The following is a 24,018-nucleotide window of genomic DNA, read 5'->3' as shown; positions in this document are numbered from 1 at the left end:
CCTTCCTTCCTTCCTTCCTTCCTTCCTTTCTTTCTTTCTTTCTTTCTTTCTTTCTTTCTTTCTTTCTTTCTTTCTTTCTTTCTTTCTTTCTTTCTTGTCTAGAGATCTGAAGGAACTTGCCCAATATCACAATAAGCATCAGAAGCGGAATCTGAACCCTGATTCTGATTCCAGATTCCTGACCCTTGGTAGTCAGGACTCTAGATTAATTTGGGGTGGTACTGGGATATAAACAGATAAATAGATCTGTGATCCTTTGGTGGTGGCTAGGTGACTTAATGGATAGATATTGGTCCTGGAATCAGGAAGACTTGAGTTCAACCTCAGACACTTACTAGCTTTTGACCTGGGCAAGTCATTGAACCTCTGATTATCTTAATACACTTTCCCATGAAAAAACCCCATGGATGGTATTGGTCTATGGGGTCACAAAGAGTTGAATACAACTGAGCAACAATCACAAAAATGACCCTTTGAGGAAGAAGAGGGAGAGAGCATTAATAGCTAGGAAGATCAGAGAAAGATTTTGGTAGAAGAATGCTAGGGCTTTTAAAATAGGGATGGGATACAAGCTGGCAAAGACAAGGAGGTTGGAAGCAGAGGGGCTGGACGATGGGGAACAGATTTCCAGGGAGGAAGAACTCCACTGATCCCAAAGATAACCCATTCCACAGTGGGATGATGATCAGAAATTCTTGATCTCAAAGCACAAATTAATCTCATTCATTTCCACCCATTACTGCCCAGCTGGAGCAAGCAGAACCAAATTCCCCCAATTCACCTGACAGCCCTTGAATTACTGGAAAATGGTGATCCAGTAGTACCTTGAATCTTCTATTCTCCAGACTAAACACTCCCGTTTCCTTCAACTAGTCCTCAAGTGAAATGATCTGGAGATATACAGATTGCCTTCCTGTAGGGAGCATCCTTTCTCTCTCCCCAAATATACAAAATAGAACAGGAAATTAATACAGGGACCTGTTGGGATGTGAAGGTTATATGCACCCTTTAAATGGAAAGTGGCACTTAGGTGCATGTATGGACCAGCTCTCAGAGGAGGGAGGGAATCAGGTCTTGCAGGCAGGCTGAGTCAGGTAAATCTTGCATTCCAAGTGTCAGGTCTCTTCTGGTTGTGATTGTTCACATTCTAACCCCTTCTATGTCTGACATTCCATATTCTAAGGTCCCTCCCAGCTCTAAAATTCTGTCTCAGCCTATGGATGATTATGTCACAGTTCCTTTCCATTAGTAACCCTTGGATTGGAGCAACATTCTTTCTCATGTGAGAATCCATCATCCCATTAGGGTTTCCTCACCCTGGGACATCTGAAGTCAGCACTTTTGCCCATCAGTCATAGAAAATGGGGAGAGGGATAGTAGTGAATATTGATAATAAAGACACCTAAAATTTATTGACTGTTTCAAAGTCTCCAAATACTTTCCTTGAAAGGACCGTGAAGGGGTGGGTAGTGCTGGGGATTATTACCTTCCACTCCTCCAATATACAGGTAAATCACTGAGGGTCTCCAGGAGACAAAACAATTTTACATTGGTCCCTTGACTAATAAGGTGAAGACTAAGAGGTGAAGTTCAAATCCAGGTCTTGGGACTCCAAGTACAAAGCTCTGCCCACTACAGTGTGCTAATTTTGCAGTGGTATCGGAGGTGAGAGGTGAAGGCTCTTGGCACAGACAATCAAGTAAAGGGTGTCAGGGTAGCAGGAAGGGGCAGACTGTGGACACTTTCCTTTGGAATCTATACTCAAGTCCATTATCATTGCTCATCAGTAGAGAAGGCTGGGCATTGCTTTTTAATCTATATTAATATCATCAGGTACCAGACCTTGGCAGGAAAATAGTCTTTCTCCAAGGGGGCTTCTCACTTGGTCAGGGGGTCAAGGAATGGCTAGACTAGGCACTATTGAAGAAATATAGGGAAGCTGGCCAACTTCGTGGCTACTCTCTGATGAAGCAAAGGGAGAAGGGAATGCGGCAGTCTGATGAGGAGGGAGAGTGCCCATCATCCAACATTCCCCAGGAAAGATGGGGTACCCAGAAATGTGACCCCCTCTAGGACATGCAAAAATACATCATGGAGGTCAATCTTCCCAGGTTCCAGATGCTAGGTAACCTCTGTCTGAAAATCTTAACAATCCCTCCTCGTCATTAATTATTCAGCTATGTGGTCCCAGCATTTCTTACCTGGTGCTTCAATTAATTGCTTGTAGACACTTAGGAAGGCAGATTCAGCCTCCTGGCTTCTCTTACTAAGGGCAACCACCTTTGGGATCCAGAAGGAAAAAAAGACAAGAGAGAAAGAGAAATCAAAAAGAGATCACTTGTAACTATGGGGGTCAGAGTCTGGAGCCAAACTTTAGGTTTTTTTTACACACGAGCACCCCAGGGGACAGGATGAGGAGGGGTCTGCCACAAGTCTACTTGTTGCATTAATTGTCTTAAACACATCATTATCATATTCTTAGTAAAAATTAATATAATCAATTATTATGCATAATTAATAATTAATTTATTAAGCATCTACTGTGTACCAAATGCTGTGCTAGGCTTTGTAAAGACAGACTTGAAACCATCCTGCTTTCAAGGATCTCGAGGGGTGGAGCAGGATGGGGACCTTACACATCTACAAAAGCAAATGGGCATAACACAATTCAAAGTAACTTTAAGAGGAAGAGAAAGGTCATGACTGGGGGATCAGGGGAGGCCTGGTGGAAGAGGGGGGGTCTGGGCTGTACTTGGAGGGAAGCTGAGGATGCTCAGAGATGAGGAAGGAGGGCATTCCAAGTCCAAAGGAAGTTAGCTGAGGCACCTCATTCAAGCTGTTCCAGATGCTTCCAGTATGTTCTAACACCACATCTGGTTTTTTTTTTTCTCCCTGGGAAACATGCGTATGTTTTGGAGGAGGGGATGATTAAGTTGGAGAAAACTTTCATTTCCTGCTTCTAAAATTTAAAATGAACCCACAATAATGACTACAACTTTAAAAAAAGTTAAAAGGGCTCTTAGAAGTCTTTGGATACCACATGACCTCATCATCAAGAGTGAGCCATCGATGGCATTGAATAACAGAGGAAATCTACTGTGAGATGACAGAGTGCTTCATTCATTCAGAAATATCTATCGAGGGTCTACCACGAACAAGGTGGAGAAGCGTTTCTTGTCTCTTCTCTCCCCCTTTTTACCCTCTCCTCCTTGTACAACTCTCCCTCCCCCACATACACACACCTATACACCCCTACACACAGACACACACATACTCATACACACATCTACAGACAAACACACAAACGCACGCACACACACACACACACACACACACACACACACAAACACTCAAACTGCAAACCTTGGTGAATGACACCAACTGGGTCTCAGTTTCCTCAACCATGCCAAACAGGCTTTGTGTGACCCACACAATAGAAACAAGACAGTCTTGGCCTCACTGCCTCGTTGCCTGGTGATTCATTTGACCATGACTCAAATCCAGCCCCTTGGATTTCCCAGGGACGGTCCACACTCTTGGGAATGTGAACATTTGGCTATGACCTCTCAGTCACTGTTCTGGGGCTGATGGGGTCTTTGCAATAGTCTTATTATCCAGAGATGTGGGCTATGATGGGGTTTACTATCCCAGATATGAAAAATATTTTTTCTCTATTTAAGAAAAAATCTGACATTAATGTGATTTCCTAGCTGTCTGATTCTTCTTTCATTTCTTTCTTTCACCTTCCTCTTTCTTCCTTTTTTATTTCCTTTGTTCCCTCTCCATTCCTCTTTCCTTCCCTTCCTTCATTTCTTTGCTCCTCTTTCCTCCTCTTCCTTCCTTCTTTCCTCCCTCCTTCCCTCCTTTCTTCTTCCTTCCTTCCTCCCTCCCTCCCTCCCTCCCTCCCTCCCTTCCTTCCTTCCTTCCTTCCTTCCTTCCTTCCTTCCTTCCTCTCTCTCCTTCTTTCTTTCTTTCCTTCCTTCCTCCTATGTTTCTTTTGTTCTCCCCCCTTTCTCCCTTTTCCCCCCTCTCTCCCTCCTTCCCTCCTCCTTCCCCAACTCTGTATGGAACTAAAATTGTCTTTAAATCCTGCTTTTTTGAGCATTCAAGACAATAATCTAACAGCTGACATTTCTCTCTCTCCCTTAAAGGTTTCACAAAGCTCTTTACATGTACTCTCTCATCTGACACTCACAACTAGCCCATGAAATAGGTGTTGTTATGATTCTCATTTTCCACATGTGCAAACTGGGGCTCCAAGTTTAAGTGACTTGTTCAGGGTCACAAAACTAGTAGATGGATTTGAACTCAGATCTTCCCGACTCCAAGTCCAGCACTCTAACCACTAGACCAGGTTGCCTCTCTATCAGTAGTAACTAATATTTTAATAGCACCTTAAAGTTGCCAAAGCACCTCGCCAACATTCAATTTGATTTACCCAAACTATGTGAGGTAGGTACTTTATTTCCATTTGCCAGAAGAGAAAACTGAGACTCCAGGTCATAGAATCGGCCTGATTCCCAGTCTAGGTACTACCCATGCTGCCTTCAAACTCAGCCAGATTAACTGCAAACCTGTAAGACTTGGATTTGAATGAGATACAATTGTCCACATTTTCTTATTCAGTTGGACTTTCGAGTCCCCCTTCTTCCTTCCCTTCACCACTTTCAAACCAAAGTTTACTATATCCCTCTAATAAATTTCAGATATCTCCCTTTTAATCATTTACCACATGACTGTTGGGGTCTGACTTCAACCTGGGCAGGATAACGTCCTGAGGCTGCCTCTAATTGGCTCTTTACAAAGACAGTATAATAAAGCTGATAATAATAATAATAATGGTGTTGAGAATTCCTGCCTATGATGGTCTTTTATGATCACCAAGCACCTTGGGAATTTTCTCTTCTTTACACCTTATCTAGTGCTGTGATTGCTCAGTGCAGCTCTGGGGGCTCCAAGTGTAAGTTATGCCTGAACTTGAAGCTCCTTTATTAAGTAGGGAGACCAGCTGCTGCTTGAAGACCTATCCTGATGGGCAACCTACCTCCTCCCGAGGGAAACAGCGCATTCCGCTTTGGGACAGTGGGAGCATCACCCCTATTTTACAGAAGAGGAAACTGAGGCAGAGAGGGGTCAAGTGACTTGCCCAGGGTCACTCAATGAGGAAGTGACCAGATTTGAACTTAGGTCGTCCTAACTCCATTCCTGGAACTGTGCCTGCTTTACTAGAATCTGACTCATGAAGGAATGTTGCCTTGTAATAATATCTTTTCTTAAAATCATCTACCGATTTTAAAAGTTGGAAGGGACCTTGATGATGATGAGGATGATGTTTGTCCTTCATTCTCAAAGAAGACCACGACATCAAGGAGGTGATGTCTTGACAAGCAAGTGAATTGGATTTGAAGGGGGGGGGTGTGCTAAGTTCCCAGCCTCACTTTTTCTTCCAGAATCATCTGAGTCCAGTGACCAGATAAGGATCAGGACAACTGGAGATGATCCTGGATGCAAGGCAATCAGGGTCCGGTGACCTGCCCAAGGTCACACTGCTAGTATCAAGTGTCTGAGGTCAGGTTCTTCTGACTCCAGGGCCAATGCTCTATCCACGGTGCTACCTAGCTGCTCTGGTCATCTAGTTCAACCTGCACCTCCCAAGTATCCCTCTTAAAACATACTCAGCAAGTGGTTGCATAGGATCAGCTTGAAGACCTCCAGGAGGGAGAACCTGCCCAGGGAAATCTGTGACCACTTTGGGATGATTTTAATTGCTACTGAGTATTTTCCCTCATTCTGACACAGTTAACCTTTTTGCACTTACTACATATAGCTCTCAGTTCTTCCCTCTGGGGATAATAGAACACGTCTCTTTTATATAACAATCCTTCAGTTACTTAAATATGGATCTCATGTACCTGCTTCCTCTGCCTCTTTCCCAAGTTTTTTCTTTCCTCCAGTTGAAATATCTCCACCCTTTCCTAGTGATGCTCTGGACTCAAGTTCTTTTAGCCTGCTGCCTTTCCTCCCCTGAATGCCTCCCTATTAGTCAAAGGTTCTGAGAAACCAACCTAGGACTGGCAGGATCTAAGTTCAATCTTTTCATTTTCTGGGAGATATCAAAGGCTAAAATATTTAAACAAAAAAGTCACAAAGGGAATTGGACTCATGTGCGATCAATGTCTTTTTTTTTTCAAGGCAATGGGGTTAAGTGGCTTGCCCAAGTCCACACAGCTAGGTCATTATTAAGTGTCTGAGGCCAGATTTGAACTCAGGCACTCCTGACTCCAGGGCTGGTGCTCTATCCACTGTGCCACCTAGCTGCCCCTGATCAATGTCTTTTCAAAATTGTGGTACCCAGAACAAGACTCCAAAGGGGTGTTGTGCAGAGCTGAATCCCACTTGTAGTTTCCAAAGTACAGAGCTAAAGAGAAGGTAAAAGATGGTCAACATAACTCAATTAGCTTGGTTAACAAAAATTCTTCCAAATGTCATTTCCCCTTGGATTCAAGGCATTTCTGCCTCCACTTTTACTGCCCTTTGCAGGTGTCCTTAGCACCTGTGACCTCTTCACCCTAGAGCATGTCTCTGGCCTTTGTGGTCCTTTCTCCTATTATTGAATTCCCACTGAGACCTCCATTTTGAGGAAGGACCCGGGGAACCATTTTTTTCACTCTCATCTTTCTGATTTCTGTCTCTCTGATTTTCCCATCAACCTTGGCTTGCCCATTTATTTTGCACTGTTTAGTCTCAACATTTTGTATACAGTAGGTGCTTAATAAATGTTTATTGATTTCTTTCTGCCTATAGGCATAGGCATTATAAAGCCAGGATTATAAAGTTAACAGATACATATCTGACTGTTGGACAAACATATTAGAACACTGACATTCAAATGAATGGGGACCCATTCAGAGTAGTCGACTTCAGAAGCTGTTCATTTATTCCAAAGATGAATATTATGTGAACATAAAATATTATATGTATATTAAAAATTCCATCTTCAGAACTCTTCTAGAAGCTCCTCATTTGAAAGTAGTTGTGATTCAGTCACAGTCAAGACAATTCCATCCAATAAACATTTTTTTCCTTCTGAATGCTCTTTGGAGAGACCATTAGATGGAGTAGTGGACAGAATGTTGGACCATGGCCCATCATTTAATTCCTCAGGGCCTCAGTTTCCTCATCTGTAAAATGGAACAGTTGGACTAAATGGGTTCTTTTTTAAATTTCAATTTAACTTAATTTACTGTCATTATTTCGTTTTTTTCTTGTTTTAAATTTTAATGTATTTTTTTCCAATTGCATGCAAAGATAATTTTCTTTTGCAAACTTTTGAGTTCCATGTTTTTCTATCACCCTTCTTTCCCTCCCCCCTCCCTGGGGAAGCAAACAATTTTATACAGGTTGTATTTGTACAATCAGGACTAGCTGGTTTCTAACCTTGCTTCCATTTGTAAACTGGTTGTATGATCTTTGCTTTTTGAGGGCAGATTTGAATTTTGGAAAAGGCCCAAAGCTTTTCAGAGGCAAAGCTGGTGACTAAGGTGGGTGGCCAAGCTGGGAAGCATAATTTGGAAGCAATGAAATGGATGTTTTTATGTGGCTTGGAAACTGGCCCTGAAGACAATTCCAATTTGGGCAAAGATTTCCTCCCTTAGTGACAAATTTTGTCAAATCACAGATGAAAAGGGCCTCAGAGGATGTCTAGTCTGACTCATTCCTGACAAGCAGGGGGCCATCCAATGTTGTGTGCACACCCCTAGGGATGGGGAGCTCACTACTTATTGCAATGTCTCAGTCTGCTTTGGAATAACAGTGTCTAAGAGTCTATCAAAATTCTAGAAAAGATGTTAGCATTTGAGGAACACTAATCTTGGGGCAAATGATATTACCTTTCCAGGCCTCAGTTTCTTTAACTGTCAAAATGGGGGAAAGGGTGAGAGAATGTCTGCCTTCCTAACCCCCAAGGATTAGGGAAGTTTGAGTCTCACTGACCTTTACTCTGATCAGACCACACCTGGAAGACTGTCTTTAGTTCTGGAGACCCTATTTTAGGAGAGTCATTGACAAGCTATGGGAGAGTGTCCAAAAAAAGGAAATTTGGAAGTAGTGAGGTTCAAGTGAGGTAAAGAATTATAAAAGGGCTCTAATATGTGCTTTTCCCTCTTCCCTTCTTTCTTTCCCTTTTTCCATTTACAAATATCAATATTGTATCTTCTTATAGACATTATTATTACTTACTCTATGTCATCACTTATCAGGGAGGGAGACAAGGAGAAATAATTTTGCCCATGTTTCCTTGAAAATTTTGCATAAATGAATGAAAACACATTTATTTAACTACAACCTTCTTTTGTGAAGGGCAGAGAAAACCATAGAATTCTGAAGTGTGTGTGTGTGTGTGTGTGTGTGTGTGTGTGTATGTGTTAGAGAGAGAGATTGAGAGAGAGAGAGAGAGAGAGAGAGAGAGAGAGATCATGTAGGGGCAGTTCAGGTAATGTCATCTCAAAGAGGGCACAAATGGAGATACCCACCCTTCGAAATCTCAACATCAGAAATAGTCTGTGGCTGACAAAGCACAAGACATTGATATCACACTTTTTTTCCCCTAATAGATAAGAGATTAAAATAAGTTTGGTCTCCCAAGTATTAAAATAAGAGGTGTAGTTGTGTGTATACATATCAGGCAGAGGCTAAAGCCAGAAGAATGTGAGAAACTGTTTCTTCCTCTTGGTTTCTGTCTATCAGGTAGGTTATAAATGGCAACTCCTGGGAACACCAAAAAGCTGGGTCTCCACTAGCCACTGGGTCATAGTTCCCTGAGGGGCTGGGAGACCTGGGAGGAAGCTGGGGAAGGCCATGTCATGGATCAAAGACTGGGCTGGGAGTGAAGAAGGCTGGGTATGAAGTTCGTCTCAGACATTTAAAAGGCTGTGTGACCCTGGGTGAGCTGCTTAACCTCTCTCTAGGCCTCTCTGGGTTTAGGGTCGATGGCTCTAAGGTCTCTTCCAGATCATACTGGTTATCTTTTGAATATGGCCCTAGAAGATGGAGGGAGAAATGGAGGACTGGTTGGCCTACATTGGGCAGGGTTGCTGGGGAAACCATGCCATCCAAGGAAGAGCCGGAGGAATGAGGGTGTTTAACATGAAGAAAGAATGCTTAAGGGGCAACTTGACAGCTGTCTTCAAATACTGATGGGGCAGAAGACAGAGGGGACTAGTTCCTTGTGTCTCCAGAAGAAAGACCCTAGATGGTGGCTGAAGTTACAAGAAGGCAGATTTTGACTTAATACTGAGAAAGTCCCAACAACTAAATGTGTCAGATATCATCACAGAATCAGAGAATTTTTGGAATTGAAAGGGACTTTAGCTCACATCTATTCCAACTTATACATGAAAAGAATGCTTAGGCTGCTTTGTAAGGGACCGACAGACAAAGTCAATAATGATTCCCTGTCACCATTGGTATTCAAGAAAATTACAAAAACTTGAGAGTTAGAAGGGGTCGGCACATAGTAAGCATTTAATATATATATACTTTTCCCTCTTCTCACCTTTTCTTTTCTTTCTCCTTCCCTTTTTTCTTCTTTACCTCTTTTCCTCCCCTTCTTCCCTCTTTCCCTTTCCCCCCTTCTCTCATTCTTTCCTTCCTTTTCTCCTTTCCTTTTGGCTTCTTTCTCTCCATCCCTCCCTTCCATCTTCTTTGTTTTTTTTTTTTGTTTACAAGGTAATGGGTTACAGCTAGGTAATTATTAAATGTCTGAGGTCGGATTTGAACTCAGGTCCTCCTGACTCCAGGAGGTCTGCGCTCTATCCACTACAACACCTAGCTTCCCCATTTAGTCTTCTTGAAGGCAACTAGTAGAGGGACAACACTACTGCCCCAAGCAGTTCGTTCCACTTTTGGCCAGCTCCAAAGTACAAGGAGGTCCTCCCTTACATCAAGTCCAGACCCAAGTCTAACTCCGTGTGGCAGCCCTTTCCATACTTCTCCATAGTTCTCTTGGGTTCTTTTGGACTCTAGGCTAAAATAAACCTTATATGGCTCCCGATTGTCCTGGGTTCCTGCCTTTCTATGTTCTCTGAGGTGTCCAGGTCTCCACATAATAATGCAGGAGTGGTCTGGTCAGGGTGGAGGACAAGATGACTCTCACCATCCTGATCTTAAATACTTGGTCTTTCTCAATAAATCTAAGATCACATTGACTTTCTTGGCTGGCACCAAAATATTGATGCAAACTGAATTGTTGACCCACTGAAAATTTAAGATCCTTTTCAGATGAGTTGCTATCAAGTCTGCCTCTCTCTGCCATTTTGAACTTGTGAAATTGGATTTTTGAAGCCAAATGAAATACAGTATCCTTTCCCTTATATAATTTCATCTCATCAGATTCAGCTCAATGCTATGACCAGTCAAGGTGTGAATCTTGATATTTAGTGTATTAGCTTTCTCTTCTAGCTGTTGCTATTCACAGATTTGATGAACATGTTTTCTATGCCTTTCTAGAAGTCATTAATAAAAATGTCAAACAGAATAAGGTTAGCTTTATCTTCTAGCTTTTGCTATCTACAAATTTGATGAACACAACATCTGTGCCTTTATTGAAGTCATTAATAAAGAAATTAAATAGAATAAACAGATCCTTGAGGCACTCCACTGGAGACCTCCTTTTGTATTGATATAGAATCATTAAGTGATTCTCTTTGTATCCAGTTATTCAGCCAGTTCTGAAACCTATATTATACCACATCTTTTTCTATGAGAACAAACTATCAGGGACTAATAACCAATAAGCATTATTATATGCTTACTATATTGTGTGGAGGATATGAGGGAGAAACAAAACCAAGTTCTGCTCTCAAGAATCTTACATTCTAATAGGGAGACAGCAATTACAGAAATTGGTATATACAAGATAAAGAGTAGATGGAAGGTAGCCAATAACAGTTTGTGGGACTAGGAAAGACCTTACAAAGGAGGTGGTGCTCAAGCTGACTCAACAAGGAAGCCAGAGGTCCTATCAGCCAAAGGTGAGGAGGCAAGCATTCCTGGCAGGGTAATGCAAAGGTAAGGTGATGGGAGAGAGAGTTTTGTGAGTGAGGATAGATAAACAGGTCAGTAAAGGTGGACCTCAGAGTGTGTGGAACAGAGTCATGTAGCAAAATATTTAAAAGATAGGAAGGAGCTAGGTTGTGAAGTTTTAAATCCTAAAGAGACAAGTTAATATTTGAAAACCTGGGTTTGAAACCCTCCTCTGTAATTTGGTAGCTATGTGACTCTGGACAGGTAAACTGACTTCTCTAAGCCTCAGTTTCTTCATCTGTAAAATGGGCACATCAATACCTATAAGTATCTACCATCACAGTGAGACTAAAATAAGACCTTGTATGCAAAGTATTTGAAACATTACACAAATGTTAGTCATTGCCATTGCCTTCTGAAACAGCCCTAATTTCTGGGGATGGTTTTCCTTGCATCTAACACACAATGGGCAAGTGATAAATATTTGAAATGATATTGATGAAATACTAAAGAAGGAAAAAATTAGATGGGAGGGAGGCACCTTGGTATACTGGAAAGAATACTGGATTTAGAATCAAAGGACTTTAGGCAAGTCACTTCAACCCTCTGTGCTTTAGTTTACTCATTTGTAAAATGATGGGCTTGGACTTGACCAAAGAATCATACTTTGCTGCCTGCAGTGCTCCCTATGCTATGTCCTGAATCAGATAAAAGTGTAAATGGTAAATCTTAACAAAATAAATAAAAATACAATGGAACACAGATAATGTTAATATGTGGTTTTTTTTAAAAGTCATTATGCACACTGCAGAGGTCTGGATCACTTTCTATGCGCTTGATATCATTGGACAAGATGACCTGTGAGATCTCTTCTGGCTCTAATTCCATGATTCCATACTGTAAGTTCCTTGAGCGCAGGAACCATGTTGAATCTGTCTTTGCATCTCGTAGCATCAAATATGATGCTCCACATGCAGCAATGTCTTAGTAAATGTATGTTGAATTGGATTCTGTGATTCTGTCGTCATTCTAGTGGAGGTATTGTTGGTACCCCATGAGACTGTGAGGGGGGCTTCCAGAATGGAAGGCTGAGACAGTTGCAGAGTCCAACGGGGAGCTGTCCAATTAGTCTTGTTAGCCTAGTTAGCCCAATTAGGCTAAAACAAAGGCCATCTTTCCCACAGCCAGAAGGGCCGCTGCCCATCATCACGGTCATGGCCACCATAATGCCTGGTGAGGCATGAAGAGGATCGTGGGAGCGTGGATTTAGAGTTGGAAGGGATTCAGAGCTTATCGATAGACAGAGGGGCCAAGGGTACCAATATTTGCCATTGACAGAATTACAGTTTGAACCCAGGTCCGTAACTGTCAAATCCAAAGCTGTTTCCAGTGCCCCAGGTGGGTAATAGCAATAATACTGTTAGTAGAAGTTCAAGTCACACCCCTTCTCTTGTTGGCAGAGATATCAGGAAAAGCTGCCAATGATATAGAATGAGTATCAGGCTTTAATGACTAAGAAAAAATAACAATTACTAAAGGATTGGTCCTGGGAAGAGAGATTAGGTGTTCCACCAAGCCCCACAGGGCAGAGTTAACAGTAGTGGATTGTAGAGGGGTGAGTTTAGGCTTTATGTAATTAAAAAACTTCCTGATGATTTGAGATATCTCAAAGTGTAAGGTAGTGAGCTCCCTGTCACTGGAGGTCTTCAAGCAGGAGACTGGATAGTCTTTTTGCCAGGAATGTGTTTCCGTGAGGAAGCTTGTTCAGGTTGAGGTTGGACCATGGTCTCTGAGATCCTTGCACTATTGAGATTCTGTGCTAGGGAGCAGCAGATTGTATGTGGAGGCCAAGAAAGTCAGATGAATAAAAGTAGCTGGAAGAGGGGGCAGATGATATGAGGCCTGGAAGGAGGCAAGCAAATGGAAGATCAACCCCATCACAGAGCTTCCAGGCCACGAGAGTCAAACAGGACCCATTCGCCTTTGGCGGAATTCCTAATGGTGCTGTTAGGGACACAGCTGCCCATGAATCATTGATGGGGTTGAGCAAATGGAAATTATCATTTAATGTTGGAGCTTAAATAAAAAATAAGAATTTTCCTTTTTATTTAAATAGTTGGTTGTTGTCTCTGGTCTCTCTTGGTCCTTGGTGGGTGGAGGGATGGAAGGAATGGGTAGAGATGGGAGTCAGGGTGAGAAGAGGTGAAGCTCATAGGGTGGAGCCAGCAGGCCTGGACCCCTGTGCATTCCACCTTGGAGAGGGTGCACATATCCAGAAGAGGGCTTTCTGATGTCGTAACGTGGCTCTGGGGATGGGCCCTAGATCCAACGTCTGCCCTTCACATAGGAAGTCTGTCCTCATGCCATTTAAAATGCATGGGCATAAATCATTCACTTGAGTTGAAAGCTTTAACATCTGGCGAGGAAGTCCCTGATTCCAAGGCCTGAACATCTAGCTTCCTGATTCGTTTGTTTATTTGGGGAGAGGGGGATGGGAAATTTCAGCCAATACACACTTAGTGATGATGAATGAGGAGGGGAGAGCCTTGGAGCATTATAGCAGTATCTGTCAACTAGCCATTATCTTGTCAGATAGGCACTAAGGGTGGCTATTGTGTTGCCACCCCAAAACATACATACATATATATATATATGTATATATATATATATATATATATATATTTGATTGTATAATGATAAGAATGATAGCTTATAATTTCTATGGTCCTTTGAGATGTATAAATTACTTTCTTCAGGTGGTATTTGAACCTAGCACTCTCCACAGCCTTCCTCTTATGTTGAGTTGAGTAGAAATGAATGAATCATAGTAATAGTAGAGGGGAGTTGGCCTCTGTCAATAATGTTTTGGTTAAGCTAAAATTTAATTCAAAAAACAAGAAAACATTAAGTGCATTCTGTGTATGAGACAGAGACAGTGAAGCAAAGTGGATAGAGCTGGCCTTGGGGTCTGGAAGACCTGAGTTCAGATCCTGTCTCTGACTTATACTGACTGTCTGACCCTGGGCAAGTCACTTAGCCTCCTGGGTCTCAATTTTCTCATCTGTTAATAGCACTATCTCCCAGGACTGTTGGGAGGATAAAAATTTGATAATATTTTAAAATCTTAAATTAGAAGATAAATCCTAACTAATAACAAGAAGACAAAAACAAAACAGTCAAAGGACTGTTAGATTAGAGCTGGAAGGGACCACTAAGGTCATTCATTTACCCTACCTCTTTCATTTTACAGATGAGGAAACTGAGTTTTCAAATCACTGAGGGAATGATTTATCTCAGATAGAAAGGATAAGTCTTGGATTTGATCCTGAGTTTTCTGTCCATAAAATAACTATAATGAGCTGTCTCCTATAATCTCTTTGGGTTTATAGCTGGCTGTAGCCTCATCAATTCATCAAACAAAAAAGCATTTATTAAGTGCCAGTGGTATGCTAGACACCATCTTAAAAGCTGAGGATACAAAGAAAAATCAAGAAGGCCCCACTCTAAGGGAGGAGACAATATGCATATAAATAATTACATGCAAAATTCATATATATGTCTTTAGAAAAGACTAGGTGATCTTTGAGGGGGATCAGTGGAAGCTAAACAGTGTCTTGAGATGTGGTCCTTGTCATCTATTCTGTTATTAAAGTTAGTCTGCATTCCTTGAGCTTATACTAATTAATAATAAGATTGGTAGGAGGGGAGAATAAGTAGATAAAACATGAAAAAAAAATCTGTCAGGCAGCAAGGTGAAGATAAACATCTTTCCCGGATATATGCTATTAAACAAAACCTTTAAAAGTAATTCTGAACCTGAAACTGTGATCTTTATTATTATTATTATTATGTTTAACTGATAATTTAACATTTATTAACATTATAATTTATTATTGTCCTATTAACAGATAACAGCATATTTAGTTATAAGAGTTATTATTTTAATCAATAGATATATATTTATTATTATAATTTATTTATTATGTTTTTAGTTTATAAGCTATTATACATTTATTTATATATTTATTTGTTAAATATATTGATATTATATTGTGTTTTTTAATATATATTTGTAAAATATGTATTTTATTCATGTTATGTCTAAATCTGATATTCCTTAATTTGGAATTAATATTTCTGATAAAAATTGTGCTATAAGTCCCTAGTTGTAAGTCCATAAGGCAGCTCTGGATGCCCTAGTCAGGAATTGTGTCTTTATTAACAGAGACTTAAAGACCAACACATTGCTTCTCTGATTCATCAACTCATTTCCTCTGATTGAAAAGTAAACTTGTAAATTTGAGTTTACTCAGCTGTGGAGAGGCAAGGAACTAACTATGCTAAGTTTGGCAGGAATGAATCTCTTCCCCATCCCTCCTCCCCAATAGGATGCAATGGTCTTCCTTCTATCCTAATTCTTATCAATTTTATACAATGGAACAGACTTTGTAAAACAGGATACAGAAGTTAGAAGTTAAGATTTGTGACACCTCTTTGTAAGATGTATAACCGGACTGGTTAGTCACCCAAAATTTTATGGTTCTTTGTTTAAATTCTATAAATATTGATTATTCATTTACTTCTGTGTTGGTAACTGTGAGGAGGCCATCCACCCATGTGTTTTTGGTAAGATCCTAGAGAATAAACTTCATTTTTAAAACTAACTTCATGATTTCATTTTTTTAGCCTAAGAAAAGCATAGTTGATAGTCATAATTCATTTTTATTATAAGTTATTTTAACTGATACTTGTCTATTTATAATAAGTAATCAATATAACAATTTTAATTTTTGTTATTTTAACTAACTGCATACTTATGCATTATTATTTTAACTTGTAACTGTATATTTTTATTATTATAATTTTATTGTTATTTTAATGGATAATTGTAGATTTATTTATTACTACAATCTATTATTGATATTTTAAACCCATAATTATATTTTTATTATTATAATTCATTATTATTATTTTAAATTGATAACTGTATATTGATTTATTTTTGAAGTCAGATCTCAGTATCTTCCCCAGTAACATCTTTGTGAGGTATGTATCAGAGATGGGGCAGCAGATCCATGTTAAGGGTCAAGGTGAAGGTGAGGATAGCATCCCTGAGAGACTGAGGTGATCCCTAGGCATTGTGGTTCTGTGTGTGTGTGTGTGTGTGTGTGTGTGTGTGTGTGTGTGTGTGTGTGTGTGTGTGTGTGTGTGTGTGTGTGTGTGTGTGTGTGTGTGTGTGTGTGTGACCACCTCCAAAAAGTCTTTTCTGAACTTTTCCGGTCACTCCTTCCAAAATGCTGAACATTCATATCCTATATACACACACACATACAACTTGTCTTCCCCCTAGAACATGAGTTTCTTGAGAGCAGGTTCTCTCTTGCCTTTCTTTGTATCTCCAAGTGCTTAGGACCGTATCTGGCAGATAGTAGGTGCTTAATAATTGCTCGTTGATTGAATAACTGATAGAAAAGAATATCCATCTTGGAATCAGAGCTCCTGGATCAGGTAACTAACTGGCTGTCTACAATGGGCAACCCATCTCATTTTTCCCCCAAGTCTCAATTTCCTTATCTATAAAACAGGGATGGTGATACACTACCTCTCTCACAGTGTGATGGTTGTGAAGAAAACACTCTGTAAACTGTAAAGTGTTATAGAAATGTGATCCATTATTATTATTATTAGCATCCTTTCCCAGTCTCACTCCTGGAAGGTGTCAGGAACTGAAAACTTGTAAACACCAGAGGCTTCAGGGACAAACCAACCTCTGAGGTTGCCTCTTTAGTATAAATCTTTGATTTTTTTTTTAAAAAGTTACTTGAGGGTGAAAAGGATAGCATCATAGAGTCCAGGTATGCTATTTTACATATGAAGAAACTGAGGTCCAGAGAGGGAAAGAGATTTGCTCAGGGTTGTATAGATAATAAGTAAAAGAGCCAGAATTTGAACTCAGATTTTCAGATATCAAAACCAGCACTCTTTCCATGGCATGGGATTCATGAGGGAGAATGTTCTTTATTTTGCTTAGCTTTTTTTAAGTATACCAACTTGTACATTTCCTCAATTAGATTGTAACTACTAGAAGAAAAGGACCTCATATACTTTCATCTATCCATCCATTCATCCATTTATCTCTCCATCTATTCATCCAACCATCCTTTTATCTATTCACCTATCCATCTATCCAACCATCCATCTATTCATCTATCCAACCAAAGGTGGTGTAGTAGATAGAGGACTGGCTTTCGAGTCAGGAGGATGGGAGTTCGAATCTGGCCTCAGACGCTTGACTATTACTAGCTGTGTGACCTTGGGTAAGTCACTTGGCCTTGATTGCCTCACATCCAGAGACATCTCCAGCCATACTGATTCATATTTGGCCACTGGACCCAAATGGCTCAAATCCAATTCATGTGCTTGTCATGGCATCACCTCCCTGATGTCATGGTCTTCTTCAAAAATTAAGGACAAACATTATTATCATTTATCCAACCACCAATCCAGTTATCTATCTATCTATCTATCTATCTATCTATCTATCTATCTATCTATCTATCATCTATCCACCCATCCATTTAGCCACCCATCTATTTTTTTCACCTATCCATTAATCCTTCCTTCCACAAACTCATCAAGCTTCTAATAAGTCCCTACTATGTGCCAGGACAGAGCCAGTTAGTTAGCTCAGTGGATAGAAAGCTGGGCCTGGAGTCAGAAGACATCTTCTTGAGTTCAAATCTAGCTACACACTAGCTGTGTGACCCTGAGCAATCACTTACCCCTGTTTGCCTCAGTTTCCTCAATTGTAAAATGAGCTGGAGAAGGAAATGGCAAACCATTCTAGTACATTTGCCAAGAAAACCCTAACTGTTTATTCTTTTTTTGTTTTTTTTCAAGGAAATGGGGTTAAGTGGCTTGCCCAAGGCCACACAGCTAGGTAATTATTAAGTGTCTGAGGCCAGATTTGAACTCAGGTACTCCTGACTCCAGGGCCGGTGCTCTATCTACTGTACCACCTAGCTGCCCCATTGTGCCACCTAGCCACCCCCCTAAATATTTATTGAATGAATGAATTGAATGACAATGACAAAACCAAAACAGTCCTTATCATCAAAAAGATTACATTCTATTGGGAGGAGGCAGAGGAAGACAAAATCTACACAAATAAATGTAAAACAAACCCATAGGAAGCTAAAGATTCTCCCAGGTGAAAATGAGGAGGAAGAATATAAGAAGAATGTAATGTTTCCTCTAGGTCCCCAGCAAAGAGCTGAATAACTAATGGGTACTCATTGTATGACCAAATGAACGAATGAATGATTGACCACAAAAATAAATTTAGAAGACTCCCTGAGCTCATCCTTTTGGGATAAGAAGCAGAAATAAAATCCTGCACCAAGAAGAAACCCTGAAAATTCAATTCTATTTAATCCAAAAAACATTTATTAAGTGAATACTATATGACAAGCAATGTGCTAATTAATCACTGGGGATATGAAAAGAAGAAAGAGACAACCCTTGTCAGCAAGAAGCTGATAATCTAATGGAAATCAAAACCCTAGAGGTCCCAAAACCAAGTGGAGATTTTAGGAGCCCTTCAAAGGGTAAAGAAGGAGATCTTGTAGGGAGACTCAGGTCCTAAGATTTAGAGCTGAAAGACACTATTTAGTCCAACCCTAAATTTTACAGATGGGGCAAATGAGTCAAGAAGACCTGAGTTTGAATTTTGTTTCAGGTACTTCTTAGCTGTTTGACCCTGGGCAGGTGACTTAACCTCTCTTGGTCTCAGTTTGTTCTTCTAAAAATAAGGACTATTTCAGTAAAGATCAAATGAGGCAGTATATGTGAAGTACTCTGCAAACCATAAAATTCATGTTTAATTCTAGTGCTTTCCTTAGTGGATTTTCTTCGATTTATCCAAGTGTGACAAAAATAATAATCAATAATAATGATGATGATGATGATGATAAGTAACATTTATCCCCTATTATGCACCAAAGTGCTAAACATTTGATAATTATCAAATCATTAGATATATCTATACATAGATGCATATATATATATGTATATACATATATATAGTCTCTCCCATGGGTAGGGACTGTCTTTTGCCTTTCTTTGTAATCCACATGCTTGGCAAACAGTAGGTGCTTAATAAATGAATAATGAATAACAATACATGTCAGAACTAGCATATGAATCCAGGTCTCTCCTGACATGAGTCCTGAGCTCTTTCCTTCATATTTTAGTGATACAGTCATGTGACTGTTTCTCCAGTACTGTATGGGGAGCAAAGGAAGAAATAGAAAGGGACCGTGCCCTTAGGAAGCTTACAGTTCGGGTGTTTGTTGGACAGCAGCCGTCTTTCTTCTCCCAGAAGGTCCTTTTCTGGCCAGGGTTTCAATTTCTAACTCAGCTATAATGAGCAACTTTTGGTTTGTGGCAGAACATCTAAAATGTACCCAGGTATGGTGCAGGTAGCAAGAAGTATAACTCCATTTGGTTGGGGAGGAGGTAACAGTAGATGCCCTAGGACACCCCAAGATTGTTGTTGCTTCAGAATTTGCTCTAAAAGGAAGCTAGGCTGACAAGGAGTTCATTTAAGGCTTGGCCATGTGGCAGAGGGGGAGGGAGGGAGGGCAAAAGTATTTATTTCATGAATACTATGTGCCACACTTTTTCCAAATATTATCTCATTTGACATTCATAATGACCCTGAGAAATAGGTTTTGTTATCACCCCCATTTTACAGGTGAGGAAGTTGACGGTCTGCCATATGATGGTTTCCTATTTTAATGAATAATCTTAAGCTATCTCTAGTGATGGCTGCTTTCTGAGGATGGTCCTCAGTTGCAATGTGGGGCCTGAAAACAGGTAGCTCTTGATTCAGATTATTCCCAAAGTTGTGTGATGCTCCAGCTTTGCCCCAAACCCTGACCTAAATCTGGTTTGTTAAAAAGAGCTCTGGCCTGGGAAGGAGGAGACCTAGCATCTGTCAGTAATAATAACTGATGCGTTGGATAGAGTTTTGAGACTTGCAAAGATAAACTATCTCTTATCCCCATCTTACAGATGAGAAGACCGAGGTGGAAAGAGGTGAAATAACTGAGTGGGAGAAGGGTGAGATCTAGAGTCAGAGGGGTTCTGCAGTTGGATCCTGGCTGTTATTTACTTGACCTTGGCAAGTAATTTCATTTCTCTGGGTCTCAGTTTCCTTATCGGTAAAAATGAAGGAATGGGACTAGATAGACTTCTTCTGTCCTTTTTAGGTCTAAATCGATGATTCTATGATTTCTTTTTTTTTTTTTTAGATTTTTCAAGGCAATGGGGTTAAGTGACTCGCCCAAGGCCACACAACTAGGTAATTATTAAGTGTCTGAGGTCGGATTTGAATCCAGGTACTCCTGACTCCAAGGCCAGTGCTCTATTCACTGTGCCACCTAGCAGCCCCTGATCTTATGATTTCTCACAGGTCACACAGGCTATAAATTTCTGAGACATGTTACCCGATCTCTCCTCTTAATCCTCTATTCCAGCCATATGCCTCACTGGTCATGTGACATTGAGCAAAATCCCTTCCTTTATCTCTGGCTCAGTTTCCTTCCTTGGAAAATGAGGGGGACAGACTGGATAGTCCCTCCAAGCTCTGATCATCTCCATTCTAAAGTCCCTCTCGGGTCTGTCTCTCTCACATTTTTAAAGCCATCTGGGCTCTGATGTTCCATGTTCTGAGGACCCTCCCAGTTCTGAAAATCTTATTCTCCGATTCTAAATTACCCGAACAGACAGCAGCAGTCCCTTCTCACTCTCTTGGCTATTCTTTTGTCTCTATCAAGATCTACAAAGTCCTCAAACCTACAATGCACTGTGCTTTGGAGGGAGCTGTCTTTGTTGGGGGGAGCTTATTTCTAAAGTTTTATTTATTTCCATCTTAAAAACACATATGTACATATGCACATGCAGCACAGTGCATAAGACACAATATACAATCTGCAAGTTCAGTGTAGATATACACATGAATGCATATACAAATCTACATATATATTTGCATCAGGGAATAATTACAAATATTAAAAATAGCTTTTCCTACATATATACCACACACATATATTCATACATATATACACATATCTACATCTATTTTCCATCCACCCACCCATCCATCCATCCATCTTGTTTGTCTATCTATCCAACCATACATCTGTCTATCCAACCCTTCATCTATCATCTATTCTTTCATCCATCTCTCTATCTATCTCTGGCTGTCTTTCTATCCATCAATTCATTTATCCACCCATCTATTTATCTACCTATCTTTCCATCCATTCCCCTATCTATCTATCTATCTGTCTGTCTATCTATCTATCTTTCTGTCTGTGTCTATCTATCCATCCCTTCATCCATCTATCTACCTCTCCATCCATTCATTCTTTCATTCATCTATCCATCTATCTATTCATCCATCCATCTGTTCCTTCCTCATCTATCCATCTGTCTATCCATCTATCTATTCTTTTATCTATCTGTCTGTCTATCTATCTATCTATCTATCTATCGATCTATCTACTACTCTGTCTCTCTATTGATCTATCTCTCTGTCTGTCTCTGCTTCTCTCCCTTAAGTCTGGCTTACTGAGCATTCTCCCTCTCCCCCAGTCCCACACAGGAACCCCAATATATTCGTGTCAAGTTCCCCAAATCTCAGGCACTGGCCCTAAAAGCCCCCACTGGCAGGCCCCAGGAGTGGTACAGAAAATGCAATGTTCCCCCCCACCTCACCCCGGAAGGCTGGCAGGGATGCTATTACCGACGGTGTAATCATCAATTACTCCCATCGCAAGCTACTGATTTTATAATTATCCGAGTTCCAACTTCTCACCTCTGTGGCGCATCAGCCTCGGAGCCCAGGCTGGCTCGTCTCACACGAGGCTGTTCTGTCTCCCCCTCCCCTCTCCCATTTTTTCTTTCAGGGGGAAATCTTCTTGGCCTCCACAGAAGACTGAATCTGCAATTGCTTGTCATTCCCAACAAAGGCCCCCTCCCCATTTGACATTCAGCAGCCACCTGAGCAGGCTGCCGGCTTCCCAGGCCGCCTCTCTCCAAGCATGCATGCACCCGAGCACAAAGTTCATTTTTCTATTGTTAAAATTGTATAAGCTGGGCCTTCCCCCCACCTTTTCCCCTTAAAGCAATGAGGACCCAATTCTGCCTGCTTTCTGGGAGTGCTCCCAGCATCAGAGGAATGGAGTGGCTTACTTGTCCGCCTCACCGCCTCTACATTTTGCTTTGGGGTGTTGGGCAGGAAAAGACTGGTGATAGGCTCCTGGAGCAAGCTGTAAATGATCAATGACACAGAAGGTGCCATATATGTGCATCCATGGAGGTTTTAACAGGATGGAAGTGATGCCCCATCATCGGTCATCTGAAAGTGGTTTCCAAGATGTCATCAGAATGGAAACTAGAGTTGAGGCTCCTAAGACCCCAGCGACCAAATGGAGGCCACAGAGTGTACAGTAGGTGTTTAATAAATCTCAGCGGTGCCATTTTCTGGCTGGGTGACCTTGAGCAAACAAACATTTCCTGAGCCTTCACTTGGGGACATAAAGGGACAAATGAAGGACCTATAAGATGGAAGGGATAGATTAGACGACCTCTAATAGTATCTTCTGGCTATATTTAAGGTCTTCATTCTTCATTTTGGAATCACCCTGTTTCTCAGAACTGATCTCTCTGCTTACTGGTGAGACCTCAGTGGGTCTGGAGGAAGGGGTCCTGGGTTTGAATCTTGGCCTCTTTGTCACTTTCTGCCTCTGTGATCTTGAACAAATCAATTTACTTCTCTAGGTTTTGGTTTCCTCATCTGTAAAATGAGCTTGTTGGGGTACATGACCTCTAAAGGTAATCCGGACCTTGACTTGAACCAGACCTTGAATGATGGGAAATTATTGGTGGAGCGGCAAAATTGGGCATTACTGAAAAGGGCAGCTTGGTTAAAATGCAGCAGGAAGTGTATGGGGCGCGTGATAACTGGTATTACCATTTCTATAGAGCCTTAAGTTTGCAGAGCATTTTACATCACTGTGAGGGGGAGGAAAGGGAAAAGGGGACAGATGTTTATTAAGGACTACTGTTTACTGGGCTAAACCTCTTACAAATATTATCTTAATTGTGTTTTACAATAAGAAGTAGGTAAACTATTATTCCCATTTTATAGTTAGGAAACTGAGGTGGATGGAGGTCTCTGGGTTACACAGAATTTAAGTTTCTGAGGTTAGATTTGAACTCAGATCTTCTGTATCACCTGGTAAAGAGAGTGGACTCACTAGAAATCAAGTCATTGGAGTCATGTTTCTAATAGGTGAGATAGAAGGCGTATTTGATTGAGTTCATGAGATCATTTTAGGGCTGGAGTCCTTTTACTGTGCAGCCTAAGCCAACACTTCACAGATCGGATCACAAAAGGGAAGAGACTTGCCCAGGGTCACACAGGGCCACAAGGAGCTGGAACAGATTTAGAAGCCTAATCTGTTAACCCTAGAAATTGGAATTCTTTGGTTAGAGATATGGGGGGAGGGCAGATTTGGGTTTGAGGGGAGGAAACTTCCTAGGAATTGAAGTTCACTCAAATGTGGGATGGGGTTCTGCTTCCTGAAGGAGCTGGGGTGGGGGGGAGGACCACCTGTCAGGGATGGTGGAGAGGAGATATCCCCAGGCAAGGGCTGGTCTGGAATGGCATCGTTATCCCTGCCAACTCTGATCAAAGTTGGGGTGGCAATAGTGTAAGGAACTCTGGGAAAAAACTCTTACTACTAAGGAAGATAAGATACCAGGGGACATTTTGATGACCAGGTTCATTCTCCATTCACCGTACCAAAATGATTTTGCAATGTAGGTGCTTTGCACATAGTAGGCTCTTTTTAAAAAGGTTTTTGCAAGGCAAATGGGATTAAGTGGGCTGTCCAAGGCCACACAGCCAAGTAATTATTAAGTGTC

The 24,018-nt window shown here is 40.9% G+C and overlaps 1 protein-coding gene across 1 annotated transcript in view; it reads right to left on the bottom strand.

The window, feature by feature from the left end:
• The window catches only part of CUX2 (cut like homeobox 2), a 277,255-nt gene that overhangs the window by 88,448 nt on the left and 164,789 nt on the right, over window positions 1-24,018 (bottom strand). The window contains exon 5 of the mRNA XM_074205699.1: window positions 2,202-2,280. Coding sequence (XP_074061800.1) covers window positions 2,202-2,280 — 79 coding nt within the window. The remainder of the gene's footprint in view (window positions 1-2,201; window positions 2,281-24,018) is intronic.

This window comes from Macrotis lagotis, chromosome X (assembly GCF_037893015.1).
Source record: "Macrotis lagotis isolate mMagLag1 chromosome X, bilby.v1.9.chrom.fasta, whole genome shotgun sequence".
NCBI lineage: Eukaryota > Metazoa > Chordata > Mammalia > Peramelemorphia > Peramelidae > Macrotis > Macrotis lagotis.
Note: the sequence above shows the minus strand (reverse complement) of the source record. Positions and strands in the feature narration are given on the sequence as shown.